Consider the following 15,546-nt stretch of genomic DNA (forward strand, 5'->3'; position numbering starts at 1 on the left):
AATTCTTGTCACATGACCCCAGCTCGCATAAACAACTGTCATGTGATTTGCAGGGTTTTTCCCAACATGGCGGCCGGGCTGCAGCTGCTGGCTGCGGCTCTCCTGTTTACACTCAGCGGGGTTTTAAGCTTTCCTCTCGGTCAGGAAACGGAAGACACCGTCACCTGCGGATACGAGGTTAGTTACCCGAACAGGCGTGTTGTTTGGAGGTTTATTCGACGTTTCAGCCGTCGGCCAGAGCTGCGGGAGCTACTTTCAGTACCGCTGTGTGTGCTGTCAGTTTGTACGAGTTACTGTACTGAGAATATAAAGTGAAACAGGATTTATTTCCTCTTACACCTCTTTGTGTTATCTCTCTACTGACTTCGTACCTTCCTTCGCAAGCGATGTGGTCCAGTGGAGTGTAGTGGACTTTGTTTTCAGTGTGTGTGTGTGTGTGTGTGTGTGTGTCATACCATGTACAGTCATGCCATGCCACCAAGCCCAACATGCTGAATGTCCACCTGGTCCCTCACACACATGACGACGTTGGTTGGCTCAAGACTGTGGACCAGTACTACTATGGAGGTCAGTCCAACACACACACACACACACACACACACACACACACACACACACACACACACACACACACACACAAATGCTTTCCATTTTCTCTGTCATACACATAAAGAAAATCGACCACACGTGTTTGTAAGTGATGGTTGTGTTTCATCTGCTGACTGCACGTTATCTCCACGATCGATTGATTGTTTTGCTGCCACATACCTTCCTGATGAAGCTACAAGTGACTGGAGGTCTCGTGAAATGTCACCCTGCTGCTTCACAGTCCTATAAAGTGCTCGTGTTCTCATTTACTTCAATATATTTACATGGAGCAAATTTAGGCAGCAATTCTGACAGGATTTCATTTTAATATGAGCAGGGGCTGCAATTAACAACGATGTTCATGATCAATTCATCTGACAATTATATTCTCTAGTCATCAGTTAGTCATTTAGTCAACCAGTGTTTCTAAAAGTCCAAGTTGCAGCTTAAAATGTCTCGTTTTGTCCCGACCAGCAGTCCACAACCATAAGATATTAATGTCATTATCAAGGAGGGGTAAAAGAACCAGAACATATTTTATCTTTAAAAACTATCAAATGAGTTGGTGATGAAGTTTTCAGACGACAACTACTCGATTCATCGAACCAGAGCGAGGGCCAACATTGACATTAAAATCCTCATCTATCGTTATCACTCATCACAAAACAGCCTCTGTATGAGAAGACGGTGCTCACGGTGTCTCATATTTATTGAATAAGTCAGCATTATAAAGTAAGCAGTGACTGTGCTGCGTTGACAAAAAATGAAGAAGAGGAAGTCTTTCTGACTTAAAAAAAATATATATATAAAAAAAAAAAAAAACGTCATCAGATTAAAAAACTGAAGTGTTAATGTGAGACATTAAAACCTAAATAACTCATTCGCCTGTGTCTTTATAGAGAACACAGCCGTGTCCATTATGTCCTCTGCCAGCGGTCTGCACCAGGAAACGATTCACAGTTTTACTGCGACTCGGTGACCAGCTTTCACATTTCAGCATCACGTGTCTTTTATAGTGGTTCGTTCTGCAGGTGACATTTGATGCCAGCAGAGATCCTCTGCACTGCACACTGTTTGTTGATGAGTGTCAGTATTTGTGTGGGACTGAAGATTTGACATTTTCTGCTTACACTTGCCTTTTTTGCACAGTAATGTTATGCAAAAAAAGGTTTACAAAGATTGAGTAAGTGTTAATATGTTTGGAAAACTGAGACATTGTTTTTGTTTTTCACTGCAGCTTCTTGAGGTTAAGATTCACCCTGTGCATATTTGTGCGTCCGTGTGTGTGTGTGTGTGTGTGCGTGTGTGCGTGTGCGTGTGCATGTGCGCAGATCGTAATGACATCCAGCATGCTGGGGTTCAGTACATCTTGGACTCGGTGGTGGATCAGCTGTTGAAGAACCCGGACAGGAGGTTCATCTACGTGGAGACGGCCTTCTTCTACCGCTGGTGGAAGCAGCAGAGCTCCAGCATGCAGCGGACGGTCAAACAGCTGGTTAACGAAGGTACGCGAAGCACATCTGTACGGCCGCGTGTCCACCGGGACGGTTTCGGTGTCGTCCTGACGGAGCGCTTCCTGCTGCAGGTCGGTTGGAGTTTGTGAATGGCGGCTGGTGCATGAGTGACGAGGCCACAACCCACTACAGCGCCGTCATCGACCAGATGACCATGGGCCTGAGGTTCCTGAACGAGACCTTTGGTCCGTGTGGTCGTCCCCGCGTCGCCTGGCACATCGACCCCTTCGGCCACGCCCGCGAACACGCCTCCATGTTCGCACAGGTAGCGTCGCTTTAAACGGGTAGATAAAACCGGAACGTCTCTTTGCAAGTCCGACTAATATTAAGGAGGTAATTAAACGTAATAAGAGTCAGAAGCTGCAGATTCAAAACAGCTTCAACACGTGTTCATATAAATTCATTTATATGGGTTTAATACACTTTTCTTATAGCTTTCTTCTTTTATTATTATTATTATTATTATTATTATTATTATTATTATCGTCATCCTTTTGTCACTTGTATAATTTTAAAATGTATTTGTCTGTTTTTCTAAATTCATTTGTTGTATTTTTTTATGGGTTTTATTACACATATTTATTCATTTTAAAAGTAATGTTTGACACATTCCATAAAAAAAAAACTTTTTTTATTTTTTTTTTTAACTTTATCTCGTGAAATAAAAGAATTCATGCTCAGAGAGGCAAACTGTTTTCCACTTTTCTCCTTCTTTGTGATAAGCAAAGCGAACTGTCTGCAGCTTCATATTTACTGTACAGATATGTCACTCTTCAAGTGGCCATTCAGTTCAATCACCGAGCTTTACTCTGAACGAGTGGTTGTTCTTCCAGATGGGATACGACGGCTTCTTCTTTGGTCGTCTGGACTACCAGGACCGGATGCGCAGGATGAAGGCGAAGGAGCAGGAGCTTCTGTGGCGAGCCTCCGACAGCCTCGCGGCACCGGCGGCCGACCTCTTCACCGGTAACAGAAGCGGCTCCGGTCGTCCCTCCGGGTGCGTTCGGTCAGTCGGGTGAGGAAATGTGTGAAGTGACTTTTACTTCTGCCGTCTTTCCCCCAACAGGGATCCTTCCCAACGGGTACAACCCTCCTGAGGGCTTCTGCTGGGACCAGAACTGCGACGACCCGCCGATCCGAGACGACCCCGACCTAGAAGACTATAATGTCGATGATGTGGTCGTGCGCTTCCTCGCCATCGCCAAGGATCAGGTTTGACACACACACACACACACACACACACACACACACACACACACACACACACAAAACCCTTACTAGCTCGCTGTTTATGTATATAAACATATAAACGTATATAAACGTACACTGCATATTTAATAGACATCATGAAAAAATGTGTTTTATCACAGGCTATTTAAATAACAAGTTTAGCGCCAGCTTGTTTTTGTTTTTCCACCTTTAGCTCTCGCTCATCGTGGCGTATCTTTGTCTAGTTTATGGCCCGAAACAGATTGTCACAGCGAACCCAGCAGACGGCTCGTTTCTCCGCCCTCGTGTGCACACGGTTCTCATCTCGCCACCACTTGGGGAGTTTTCACACCTGAAAGTTCAGGTTTTTGTTACATTGTAAACTGATCCAGTTAGTTTTGGAGTCACATTGCAATTTTGAGAGCATGCTCACCAACTTTTCATGATATATCCGTGTTGTCGCTGTCACAGGCTGCAGCTCCCTCTACTTTACAACCAACATTTTTATGCCTTTTTCCTAGTTGATTTTTGATTTCTTCATCGGACCACATTATAATTCAATTCTTTGTTTCCTCTTCTTCCTCGTGAGCTACTGCAGCTCATTGTTACTTCTCTCGTGCTTCCTTTTTCATCTTCTATTGTTGAATGGGTCGCGGTAGTCTGCCTCAACTTCCTGTAACTGGTCCTAAAGCGTGAACCACTCAAAAAGTGTTTCGGTTCGGACCAAACCGAAAAGTCCGAAGTTCCAGATGAACAACATCTGCGTGAAAGAGCCTTTAGTGGTCAAATAGACCTTCTGTGAACGGGGACATCTGTGTTACTGGGAGGAAAACAAAGAAACAAGAATCAACGTCGCTACTCTCCAGTCGCGAGGCGTGTGAATTGTGTTTATGTCCAGATTACCCAAAAGTAAACCGACAACGGGCCGTTCTCGGTGTTGGGTTATGTCTTGTCAGCATTGTTTCTTCTTCTTCTTCTTCCGTCAGGCTGCGGTGTATAAGACCAATCACATCATCATGACCATGGGCTCAGATTTCCAGTATGAGAATGCCAACCTGTGGTACAAGAACCTGGACAAGCTGATCAACTACGTCAACGCCCAGCAGACGAACGGCAGCACGGTGAACGTGCTGTACTCCACCCCGTCCTGTTACCTCCAGGAGCTGCACCGAGCCAACCTCAGCTGGTCGGTGGAACTTTAACTGGAGAAAGTTGCTTGTTGGAGCCGTTATGTCAGACTTGGACTGTGTAAAGAGTTGTCGTCCTCTTTTCTTTGCCAGGGCTTTGAAGACGGATGATTTCTTCCCCTACGCTGACAGCGCTCATGATTTCTGGACCGGCTACTTCACCAGCCGACCGGCACTGAAACGATACGAGAGGATCAGCAACAGCAACCTGCAGGTAGTCTGAGGTTCACTGCAAATATGGATCCATAAAGATCCAATCCATGGCACATTGCCACGTTCACGTCATGTCTGAGAAATGGAAAACATTGGGACAGACTCCCATGTTTCCAAATTTTGAGTGTTCACGACATTAGGGTGGTTTTATTATTATTTTATTATTGACCATTAAACTTTGCACTGACAATATAAGACCATAACAACTGAATTGAGTTTAATTATATCCAACAGAAAGCTACGGTCCATGTTAGGTTTTTTTTTTAGTCACTTCTGTAATATTAAGTGCTCATGCCAATTTCATATCAGAGCTTTCAGAAAAGTGTCCTTGTAATTGCAATTTGAATGTTGGAAACTCGATATGACGTGAATCAGTATGTGATATGCTGACGATGCATGTTACCACACTGAAATGTGGAGTGTTCCCAGATTAAAAATAGGTTTTGGCTAACTCTGATCCTATTCACTGTCCCTGTTAAATACATTAATGCTGACATATATTAAAGCATGCTTTGCCTTTTAGCCCTTTAACGTGATATTATTGGCATCGTAGTATGTTGGCACTGGTGTCCATGGTGACTCCAGGACGAAAAGTCTCCAGTTGGAGCTACCTTGTGACTGTGGTTTCATCTTCTAGACGTGTAACCAGCTGGAGGTACTCGGAGGTCCGGCTTCCAGGAAGGGAGCCTTCGGGGAGGGAGACAGCAAGACTATGAGTGAGACTTGATTTAACTTCTGTGTGTTAAATTTCACTGATGGAACATCTCTGGCAGAGTGTGAAGACGTTGTGTCTCCACCTAGTGGTCACATTTGGACCTCTCTGAGAAAAGATTCTTGCCCATTTTTAAATGACAATAAACAATAATGACTCGTCACCCCAGGCTTAATATTTAACTTAAATATGAGTCTCTACACTCCAGTTGTACCGCCTGACTGACAGCTTCCTGTTTGTGGCAGAGGAAGCCATGGCGGTGGCTCAGCACCACGACGCCGTGTCGGGCACGGAGAAGCAACACGTAGCCAATGACTACGCCAGGAGGCTCGCTAACGGCTGGCAACATTGTCAGGTATTTCAATTCATGTTTGATTGAAAGTATTTTTCAATAAAACGAACATTTTCTTTGGATCAGCTATTCATGTAATGTAATGGGGCGTATCAAGCCAGCTAAGATGTAATGTTTAACCCACCGGTCGTATTATTTTGAATGTCCTTCTTACGTCCGTTTTCTGTGTCAGGTTTTGGTCAGTAACAGTCTGGCCGCTCTGAGCGGCTCGTCCGCTGAGCGAATCTACTGCGATAACCTCAACATCAGTGTGTGTCCGCTCACCGAGTCCAGCAAAAAGGTGACACAGAAACACAAGCACAAAACAACCGTCAACGATGTAGCGTGATGTCAATTTAATTCTTAAGGATTAAATCTTGCTCTCGTTATTAGAAGGCGCACCGGTCCAATATTGGACAAATCATCAATTCAAAATCAATATAAAATCAGTCAATCATAATCTAAATCGGAATTCTCGTATCGGAACTCAGATCCTTTGATATACTCAGAAAGTTACCACCATGTCACAGTTGGGTCTAATTAAAAGGGTTTATTGCGTAACTTCTCACAGTAAATTACTAAATGATAGATGTGTTTATATGAATGAGAATATACAAATTCCCTCTGATTACTGATGGTGAAGTGAAAGAGGGAATTTGCGACCGGGCTAACAGGGAGAGGATTGAATGAGTGAATTTTAAGTCTATAATGATACTTTAGAATTTGCCACCCTGAAGAAATGAGCCAGCCTACTTTGTGACAATTTTGACCACGGGCCGGAGACGGGTCCAGATATATATCATTACAACACACGTCACTTCTTAAACGATAAGGTCCTTCTAATTCCAGTTAGTCAGATAGAAAGGTGAAGGAGAAGAGTGAGCGAGTGAAAGTGAGAGAGAGAGGCAGAGATCTTGGGTTAGACTATGTTCACATCTCTAGACTCAGGATATAGTTTAGTGACACCCAAACTTTCAATTAACATCACACTGTTAGTATAAAATATCATGGAATACAGGATAGCAGTGTCGGTAGTTAGGAATCACCAAGTCCATAATTTGTTCTTATAGTTCGTGAGTTTTTGGTGGCATATGAGCACATGAGGGAGACGTGACTCTTCCGGGATGGTCGATACTGGAGGTCAACTGGCGTCTGGAGAGGATCAACTTTGGAGTTGGTGTATTGGAGCGGTTGTGACCCAAAAGGGATTAAAAGGGATAGTTTTTGGTTGGTGGTTTTTGGCCGGCAGGCTTATTTTCTCCAAAGTGACATGTTTTATACACCTAAAAGAGCGTGGATGTCGTCACTTGTGGCAGAAGGGTTGAGGTTTTATGAAGTAAAAGGGTGATGAAATCCTTTGACCTGGGCCCAAAAGAGTTTAACAAAAATTCACGTGCTGCAAGGATGTGGGGGGTAAATGCAGCTCGATGGGTCCTCCCCAGGGTCACGGAGATAACGGGTAAGGAGATGTGGTGTCTGGTATCTTTAGAGACATGGATCAATGCATGTCTGCTACAATGTGAACCTCATTCTGAACACTGTGATCCTGAAACGAGACTCTTCCCCAAAATAAAACGGATTTCTTGGTGCCTTCAGTGTTAGCGAGCTCTCGGCGTGACGCTGAAGCTACCTTACAAACCGCACATAAACCTGTTCATGTTAACAAGCATCCTCAGTCTGTCCGTCTCTCTCTTCAGTTCTCCGTCAGCGTGTACAACCCTCTCGCTCGGCCCGTCTCTTGGCCCGTCAGGCTGCCGGTCAGCGGAAAAGCATTCAACGTGTCAGACGCTGAAGGCAAACCTGTGGACTGCCAGGTCAGTATGGATGGCGACGCACGAGGTAACAACGAGCTGTTGTCAGATAGTGACGTGTGATGTAGATAATACTCAAGATAATTGTATTTGTTAATGAGTTGCGGTGGATTATGGAGCTTTAATGGCAACTTGCTTGTGTTTTTAAAAAAATTTTATTTTATTTTTTTTCATATTTTGGGACAATATCCTCTTAATTTTAATATTTTTTTGTCAACCTCTAATAATGACTTGAATGAACGAGGTTTTCTCTGGCCATATTGTAACTTGCACTCCAATGACTTATTATTAAAAAATACAACATACCATCTTCCAACTGGCAACAGTGAAACATTTCAATTTCACATGTTGGCTTTAGCTGTGAAATGCTATATCTTCATCAGTTATTATCATGATAAATACTTATGACTGGATTTGATACAGTCATTTAGACCGAGAGCATCGAGAGATTAGATTGAGAGCATTTCCCACGCTTTTCATGTGAAACTCAAATAAAATCCCCCAGATAACATTTCTCTGTGTGCTGAAGGTGGTTCCGGTGTCCAGCGCCACACAGGAGGTGAGGAAGAACCGGGGCTCCGCCGTCAACGAGCTGGTCTTCCAGGTTCAGGCTCCTCCTCTGGGCTTCAGCACCTACTCTGTGTCCCTGCTTCAGGACGGGCCTCCGCCCGCCTCCACACGGCACCGCACGCCCACCGTCATCCAGAACAAGGTCTGAACCACGGCTTTATCAAACACTTGCTTTGTGTCCCACCTCGGGAGGTGAGCTGATGATACTTCACGGGCAGCAAAAACTCAAATAGGAACACGCCGTGCTTTAGATTTCAAATTAAACCAAGTCGGAAACAAAACTGGAGAGTAAAAAGGCAGACGGTCACAAAGTGTATTTGTTTACTCCTCCAACTCCTCCATGTGTTCCAGTTCCTGCAAGTGACCTTTGACCCTGCCACCGGCCTCTTAAGCGGCCTCATCAACCTGGAGACCAAACAGAGCATCAAACTCACCCAGAATTTCTATTGGTTCGTGTTTCTATCCCAGCACAAACCCAGAACACTGAATTAACACAGCCAAATCTGTTTTTAAACTTTAGCCAAGACCCCACCTGCAACTGACTTTTGGCATTTTCTCCTTTTTGTTCTTAACGTGTGTGTTTGTGTGTGCTTGTGTGTGTTTGTGTGTTACATATTGCAGGTACAACGCCAGTGACGGGAACAACTCGGAGAGTAACCAGCCATCTGGAGCCTACATCTTCAGACCCAACTCCTCCACACCTTTTATCATCAGCAAGACGGCCAAGACGGAGAGCATCCAGGTAGAGTGAGGAGCGTCCCAGCTGTGTTTACACTCTGATGATGTCACACTGATCCCCTCTTAAAACCACAACCATGACTTTGTTAAATGTTTAAAGTGAAATATACCGGCGAGGGCCACTAGGGGCTGGATCCAAAAACCCTCTTTCGCCATAGACTCTCACTCAACTTCTCTCATTAAATACAAACGAAATCTTTTTTTTTCACTAAAGTTCCTCCTCCTGATCGGTGCTCTGATCGTCCATCTGAAAATAAACGCATGTTAATTGGACACTAGGCCTCAAAGAGTGGTGCGTTCGGGGGCGTGTCTCGTGTGATTAGGTCAGGTCTGGTTAGATCAGCTCTCCGGTGGAGGTGGGCGGGCGTTGTGTCTTTGGGTTCTCAGTCGGGTTGATTCAGATCCACCGCTCACTTTCCCCAAATCGTCCCAGTATGGTCACTTTTCACATTTTTCACAAACTTTCTCAAGGCATTTCACAAACTGGCAGGTGACGTCATGGGGGCCCACCTCCACACATTGCTCTTTTAAACTGTTCAAATGTATTTCTCTCGTACTCCTCTCCACCCCAGACGTCAGTGGTGCAGGAGGTGAGGCAGCGGTTCTCCCCCTGGGTGTCCCAGGTGGTCCGTCTCTACGCCGACAGCAGAGCTCTGGAGCTGGAGTGGACAGTCGGACCTCTGCCCATAGAGTGAGTGTGAGCTCATCACATGAACACTTTATTGATCTGTGTTGAACAGAACAGAACTTGCACGACATGAATATAAAAAAATGTTCAACATTATTTAATTCAATTTTTGGACTTGGATGGAAATCAATCAATGGCTGAACTGCATCCCTTCATCCAGCTCTCGCTCTCTTTACTGTTCAGTGACAGTTTGGGGAAGGAGGTGATCACTCGTCTCGACACCAGCATCCAAACCTCCAAAATGTTCTACACGGATTCCAACGGCAGAGAGGTGCTGCAGAGGAAGTAAGACGTTTTAAAAACAGAACTATTCAATCTGGTGGATGTAAAAAGGACAGTTTTGTGTTTTATTTATTAATCACAATCAGACTGGTGTTGAGTCAGTGTTTCTGCATGGACTCAGAGAGGTGTGTGTGTGTGTGTGTGTGTGTGTGTGTGTGTGTGTGTGTGTGTGTGTGTGTGTGTGTGTTTCAGGAAAGACTTCCGGCCCACTTGGCACCTGAACCAGTCGGAGCCCATCGCTGGAAACTACTTCCCCATCAACTCTCGTGCTTTTATCAGGGTGTGTGTTTGTGTTCTGCTCAGATGAGCTTCTGTTTGGAGGAACTAGGATCTACTACAGCAAAGATATCACTCAAATACAAGCTTTTCCCTGAGTTACATGGACTATTCAAAGTTTAGTTTTTGTTGTTGTTTAAGAAGTGAGGTTCTCTAAGGAACAAATTTGTTTGTGTTTTCTTTTTGTCTTTTTAAATTGTGTGTGTGTGTGTGTGTGTGTGTGTGTGTGTGTGTGTGTGTGTGTGTGTGTGTGTGTGTGTGTGTGTGTGTCAGGATGATGAGGACCAACTTACTGTGGTGACGGATCGCTCTCAAGGAGGAGGCAGCATCCGGAATGGTTCTCTGGAGATCATGGTGAGACATATACTCTGCTCACTACCATTAATTCTCTCAGTATACACACACACACACACACACACACACACACACACACACACACACACACACACACACACACACACACACACACACACTGAATTTCACCTGTCCCCCTCAGCTCCACCGCCGGCTGCTGTACGATGATGTCCGTGGTGTCGGCGAGCCCCTCAACGAGACCTCCGACATCTTCCCGGAGGGTCTGGTGGTCCGCGGCCGCCTGCTGCTCTCCCTCGATCGCCCGGCCAGCGCTGCCGACACACACCGACCTCTGGCCCAGGAGGTCGTACTGCAGCCGCTCATCACATTTACTGATGGACATCTGAACCCAAACACTCGACTGGAGGTGAGTGGTGAGGAGGAGGAGGAGGAGGAGGAGGAGGAGGAGGAGGAGGAGAAGGAGGAGGAGGAGCAGGAGCAGGAGCAGGAGGAGGAGGAGCTATCTTGGGGGCTATGTGAAGAAGTAGCTGCACGCAAACATCTAAATAAACAACAACCAGGAGAAAAAAAGAAAAAAAAAAAAGGTCCATGGTGAAGATGTTCGGTGGCCAAAGGTCATCATTTAAGAAGAGAGGTCAAAACTTAAAGGGCTCTCGGGTAGATTTAGTTTTTAGTTTATGTGTGTCAAGAAGAGCTCTTAACAGTTTACATGAGTAAAGATACTGAAAATAGTCGATCTGTTTGTGGCAGATCACAAAAAGAAAACAAAAACCTGCCATCAGATTGATTTAAAGGAGGCTTCGGTCACATGGAAAATGGTTATTCTGTAGCTCTGAACAGTAGATTTGACATCTTCATAGTGCAAAACTTCACACGATGCTGATTAAAGTGCTGCGTCAAAGTGTCAAAGTTCTCCATCTGTAGTCTGGGGTGACGTTCACGCTTTAGTGTAATGTAAGAAAAACATGTTTGTGCATCAGGGACTTCCGCTGGACAAGCATGCTAACTTAGGATTTAGCCCGATGCTAACTTGAATGGAGATCAAATCATTTTGGCATGTGACACTTTTAGATTTTCTAAATGGTATCGGTCCAAATGGATCAAATTCTGACGGTGAAATGAATCATTTTGTGGAGGTTTAGATGCCTTTCATTTCATTCATCCCTCATTTAGAGCCGCAACAGTAGCGACTACGTTAGTTCCTGTAACTTAAACACGTGTTTCTGTAATTATTCTCACCGGGAGACGAATGTTCCTCTCCGCAGCTTAAAGCAAGTTCAAAGTTTCATTAGGAAAGATGAATTCGAGGTCCAGTATGCTGCAGAGTGCTACGGAGCTGTTTTGGAGTGGATCCCCGTTTTGTTTTGTGTATACATTAAAAAGGAAACGCATGAGGGTGACACAACAGTCCTTCCTGCCAGCGGTGTCACACTGATCAATAGGTGATGGTACCACAAACAGCGCTGCAGAAAGTGCACAAACCTTCAATAGGAATTAGTTTTGCAAACGTTTTGAGGAAGGAAAGTTATTCATCACGTGTTCGTCTTCAAAGATCCACACCAAACATGTCGGTGAGGAAGCTCGGGCTTCCCGCCAGCCGCTGACGGGCCGCTCTGCTGGGAGCTGCGGGGTCGAGTTCAGCTCAACCAGACCGAAGAGAGGAGGCTGAATACAGAAACCCTCCGACGCCTTTTGGTGGAAATCACTGCTGCTTTACAGGCGACCCAACGGGAAAGAGCGTTTCCCTGCAGGCACTAATTAAGCAGGCAGTGTAACATAATGAGTCAGAAACACTGACAGTAAACAGAACATGAACATAAACTATCTGGTTTAAGGTAAAGGAAAGGTAAAGGATCTATGAACTGGAGTGCTTCCTGTCTGTTGGGTACGTCGTGTCTCGCTGTCTTCTGTATGAACTCCTCCTCTGCTGCTGCTGCTTACGACCCATTTCTGTCCCGCTGTGTACATATTTGCATTTTCAGACATTAGTTCATTAAATCTCGGGGGAGCCGAGCCGAGCCGAGCCGAGTCGAGCTGAGCTGAGCTGAGCTGAGCTGAGCTGTGTTGTGTTGCCTTTAGCTCCAGTTGCACTGACAAATTTTCAGAGCCAGTAATTAGTCAGCCATAATATTAACGTCTTCCACGTGCAGAGAGAATATGATCCAAATATACCAAGTAACTCGTGTAGCAGTCCTCAAACAGATCAGCTGAAAATGAACGGACACTCCTTCCATGTTTTTTTTTTACCAACTGGCGTGTACGACCGAGGTCACAGTGCGTTGATTGTGTGTGTGTGTGTGTGTGTGTGTGTGTGTGTGTGTGTGTGTGTGTGTGTGTGTGTGTGTAGTTCTCAGGGCTGCAGGCTGCGCTGCCCCCTGCTGTCCACCTCCTGACACTCAGTCAGTGGGACGAGGACTCGGTGCTGCTGAGACTGGAGCATCAGTTCCAGAGCTGGGAGAGCGAACGCTACTCGCAACCTGTCACAGTCAACCTGCAGGTGAGACATTTCACAAACACGCCGCACCTCCTCGGTTCGAATGTAAAGAGAAGTTCAGCTCGCTGAACGTCCGTGTTGCAGCTATTTGACCAGATGAGTAGAATACATTTAACTGGAACCAGCTCATTTTCCCTCTGCGCCTCCTGCCTGTGCAGAAGCTCTTCTCCACTCTGGATGTTCTCGGCGTGTCCGAGCTGAATCTGTCGGCCAACCAGTGGAAAGACGAGATGAAGCGTTTTGACTGGACACCTAAGAAAGGTACGCCCTGTCATGAGCTTCACTACATTTTTTTATTTAGATATTATACACAGTATATTTCTTAATGTGAAATGAAAAGCTTATATCTGACCTAGTGTGTTGAAATTCCAAACAACATCCAGCCCTGCACTACAGTACAATAAATGTAAGTTGATGGTGTTATGAACATTACTTTGATATTCTAAAAAAAACATGTTGGACATGAGGGAAGCGCATTAAATGAACAAAAGGTTCTTCCTCTTGAGAAAATACATATATATATATATATATATATATAAATGTATCAGCAAATATAGATATATATCTATTTGCTGATTGAATTATTCTATGGATATGTCCTGGCGGAAAAGTTGCTGTTTTGTTTTAAAGTTGGTGCCGTAGGAAAGTGCACAGAGCGTCTGAGATGATAAAGCTTCATTATCTGGAGAAAATTTATGTGCTTTGTAGATTTCTGGAAATTCACCTGCAAGACGTCAATATTTAATGTGTAAATATGGATTTTTCATGCTTGGGATGGCCCTTGAACAACGGCCAGGATTCATCCTCCGGGGATGAAGTGTATTAATAGCAGCAGATTGTCCAGATAGACTATCTGGCTGCGTTTCAAAGATCAGCTCCGGCCGCTTAGAATGCGAGTTGTAACCCCGACCTTTGACCTCTCTAGAGGACAAAACGATAAGCGTGTGTGCGCTTACAAATCAGTAGGCAATCACCACGAACGATCACCAGGCAGCCAAATGTTGGCGAATTAGTCAGCGGCTCGGGCTTCCCGCCAGCCGCTGACGGGCCGCTCTGCTGGGAGCTGCGGGGTCGAGTTCAGCTCAACCAGACCGAAGAGAGGAGGCTGAATACAGAAACCCTCCGACGCCTTTTGGTGGAAATCACTGCTGCTTTACAGGCGACCCAACGGGAAAGAGCGTTTCCCTGCAGGCACTAATTAAGCAGGCAGTGTAACATAATGAGTCATAAACACATCGTTATGGTTCAAAGCTTGATCATAAACTACAGGGTGTACAAGTCTCGTTTTGTTAAAAGCTACAAATCATCTGGTTGTTGTTGTTGTTGTCGTTTTCTTTCCTGTAGCCGATACGTTTTTACCTTTTTGTCCCAGTAAGGACTTTATTGGCACGTAACAAATGTTAACCCATAAAACTTAATGAACATGTTATTACCTTGTTGTCCTCAACAAAACTGACTGCAGCAGATCATTTTAACCTCAAACCAGTTTTAAATATTTGTAAAAAAAAAAATAATGTTTGTGCGTGTCTGTTGTTCAGGTGAAAAGCCCCTGCGGAAGGTGTTTGGAGACCCCTCTGTGTGGGAGGTGACCTTGAAGCCAATGGAGATCCGAACGTTCCTGCTCAGTGTCCGCCTCCGATAACCAATCACACGCTGTGAAATGTACAGATGAATTAGTGATAGAATCGTCCGTTTCGTTCCTGTGGCCTTCTTCTTGTTGATTGGAGCAAGCGAGGACTGTTTGAACACCACTGAGATGACGTGCAGACGCTTGAAAAAGAATGAAAAGGGTTCCGTTTGTAAAAAAGGAGAGGATGTTTTTAGCCTTAACGCCGGGATGAACAACAACTGCCGTCGAGCCTGAACCGAATCACATCTGCAGTCCTGAGCAGAGTCCAGGAACATTTCAGGTTTGTTCTACTGCAGCAAACAACTGAACTGGACTCTTGACTTCTTTTTAGAAACTTTGCCGCTTCGTGCCACTGAACATGATTTTCCTTTTAAACACAAAGTGCTGACGCTGCCTTTTATAAAGACGTCAAAATTCAACAAGATATGAGTGACGTTCGATCCGACCAAACAGATCCTGAAACCTTTGACTGATTGGTTTTTTTTTACCACAAAATGGGGCCGACCGCTTGATGTGTGCAATAAGTGTCACCTTTTGTATTTCTGCCAATGTGTGTATATGAATGATTTTTATACTGATCATAAAATCTATCAATAAGATCTGACAATAAAATCTATCAATCTGACTTTGTTACTCGTGTATCATAATCACAGTGAAGCAGGTTTTCTCTTCTGATAATCTGACCTGGGAACAGATGTTGTCGACCTTCGTCGGACGCAGTGAAACACTCCGATATCAGGAACATGTTGACGTTGATTAAAAGTCTCATAATAAAAGGAGTTTTACTGTTGCAATTAAAAGTTTAAAGCCTGCTGAGGTAACGTTCAAAGATCTGTTCATGGACAAACGTGCTCTTTGGTGCCGCTATTGGCAGCATGAATAGTTAAATGGCCAGAAATGATGTCTTCTTTTGCAGCTTGTAAACTAATAAACTCCGTATCAGAAACGTGAGTCTGAGTCTGCTGAAAAGAACATTTTTGTGGATGTT

General features: G+C 44.7%; 1 protein-coding gene across 1 annotated transcript; it reads left to right on the plus strand.

Moving 5' to 3' along the window:
* Positions 1-91: 91 nt before the first annotated feature.
* man2b1 (mannosidase, alpha, class 2B, member 1) lies at positions 92-15,183 on the plus strand. The gene is made up of 23 exons (XM_069167607.1): positions 92-177; positions 465-567; positions 1,920-2,093; positions 2,174-2,367; positions 2,936-3,068; positions 3,169-3,314; positions 4,298-4,497; positions 4,592-4,712; positions 5,349-5,427; positions 5,669-5,778; positions 5,948-6,055; positions 7,452-7,568; positions 8,095-8,277; positions 8,487-8,584; positions 8,757-8,877; positions 9,446-9,564; positions 9,745-9,846; positions 10,036-10,123; positions 10,393-10,473; positions 10,616-10,840; positions 12,782-12,931; positions 13,087-13,189; positions 14,467-15,183. The coding sequence occupies exons 2-23, from the start codon at positions 489-491 to the stop codon at positions 14,568-14,570; spliced, it is 2,835 nt and encodes a 944-aa protein (XP_069023708.1). The 5' UTR covers positions 92-177; positions 465-488; the 3' UTR covers positions 14,571-15,183.
* Positions 15,184-15,546: the final 363 nt, after the last annotated feature.

The sequence above is a fragment of the Embiotoca jacksoni genome, unplaced genomic scaffold (assembly GCF_022577435.1).
Source record: "Embiotoca jacksoni isolate LCO1_2020_lvr unplaced genomic scaffold, fEmbJac1.0.p SCAF_4, whole genome shotgun sequence".
In the NCBI taxonomy this organism is placed as follows: domain Eukaryota; kingdom Metazoa; phylum Chordata; class Actinopteri; family Embiotocidae; genus Embiotoca; species Embiotoca jacksoni.